At 50.2% G+C, this 1,287-nt stretch overlaps 1 protein-coding gene across 1 annotated transcript; it reads right to left on the bottom strand.

Annotated features, from left to right (window-relative positions):
- Nucleotides 1-78: 78 nt before the first annotated feature.
- On the bottom strand, nt 79-804 carry EMH_0077210 (uncharacterized protein; the record flags this gene model as incomplete). Its single annotated transcript, XM_013499828.1, has 1 exon — nt 79-804. The coding sequence occupies one exon, from the start codon at nt 802-804 to the stop codon at nt 79-81; it is 726 nt and encodes a 241-aa protein (XP_013355282.1).
- Between the last annotated feature and the right edge of the window lie 483 nt (nt 805-1,287).

The raw sequence follows: 1,287 nt of genomic DNA, 5'->3' as shown, positions 1-1,287 counted from the left end.
CAGCAAAACACCACCAGTATCGCCACGCCTTAGCTGCTGCACACTACTACTACAACTCCTGCTGCTGCTGTTATAAAGTTAAGAGACACGCATAGACAAGGCCTTCTTTTTCTCTCCTCCTGGGGCCCCCGCTAAGCTGACACGATAGCTGCTGCCCCCTCTTGTTTGCTTCGGTGAGTTGCTGCGCTGCTGCTGCTGCTGCTGCTGCAGCAACTGCTGCTGCTGCAGCTGCTGCTGCTGCAGCTGCTGCTGCTGCTGCTGCAGCTGTATCTGCTGCAGCTGCTGCAGCTGCCGATCCCACCAGGGGGTCCACTTGGTGTCTGTGGCGAAGAGATAAGTAAAAGCTTCTTCCTTTTCTTCTTCAGTAGCAGCAGCAGCAGTTGCTGCTGCTGCTGCAGCAGCAACAGCAGCAATCTCCTCTGTCTCCTCTGTCTCCTCCCCCAGCAGCTGCTGCAGCTTGTGAAGGAAGTCTGGGGCCGTGCGCTGCAGCGCCCCTATAGTAGCCATCACGAGTTCAACTATAGGTGTAATCTTTTTCTTTTCTGCTGCTGCTGCTGCTGCTGCTGCTGCTGGTGTTGCTGCTGCTGCTGCTCCTGCTGCTGGTGCTGCTGAGGAGGAGGAGGAGGATGTTGTTGTCTCCTCGTGCTGCTCGCTGCTGTCTCCTCTGTCTCCTTTTTTATCTGCTGCTGCAGAGACAGAGGGGGGGCTGTCTATACCCCTGCTGCTGCTGCTGCTGCTGCTGCAGCAGCAGCAGGAGACAGAGCAACTCAAAGAGAAAAGAAGAAAGAAGATAGAGTATTTCATCTTCGATAAAAATAAATAAAAAGAAAAAAAAATAAAAAAATAAAAAGACAAAGACAAAGACAAGAAGACAGATGTCCCTGTACCCACAACCCACCAATCGAGACACAGCGGCAATGATGGTGCTGCTGCTGCTGCTGCTGTTGCTGCTGCTGCTGCTGCTGCTGTGTGCTGCAGGAAAAATAGTGTGTAATACACTAAACTCTCTTTATATAGTATTGAGAGAAAGAAACAGCAGCAAAGAAGTTTTATAAACTGAGAGAAAGAGAGAGAGAAAGGGGCAGCAACCAGACACCCCACACACACACACACCAGGTGTATAAGCAGCTCTGCTGTTTGTCTCCTTTTTGCACACTGATGGGGGGAGAAACAAAAGCAAAAGATAATTATAAAAAGAGACAAAGACAGAAAGAAAAAAGAAAATAAACCACACACCACGCATGCACATACACCCCAGCAACTCGATGCAGCAGCACAACAGAACCT

This window comes from Eimeria mitis, genomic scaffold, assembly GCF_000499745.2.
Source record: "Eimeria mitis Houghton genomic scaffold, Emh_scaff4719, whole genome shotgun sequence".
Taxonomy (NCBI): Eukaryota; Apicomplexa; class Conoidasida; order Eucoccidiorida; family Eimeriidae; genus Eimeria; species Eimeria mitis.
Note: the sequence above shows the minus strand (reverse complement) of the source record. Positions and strands in the feature narration are given on the sequence as shown.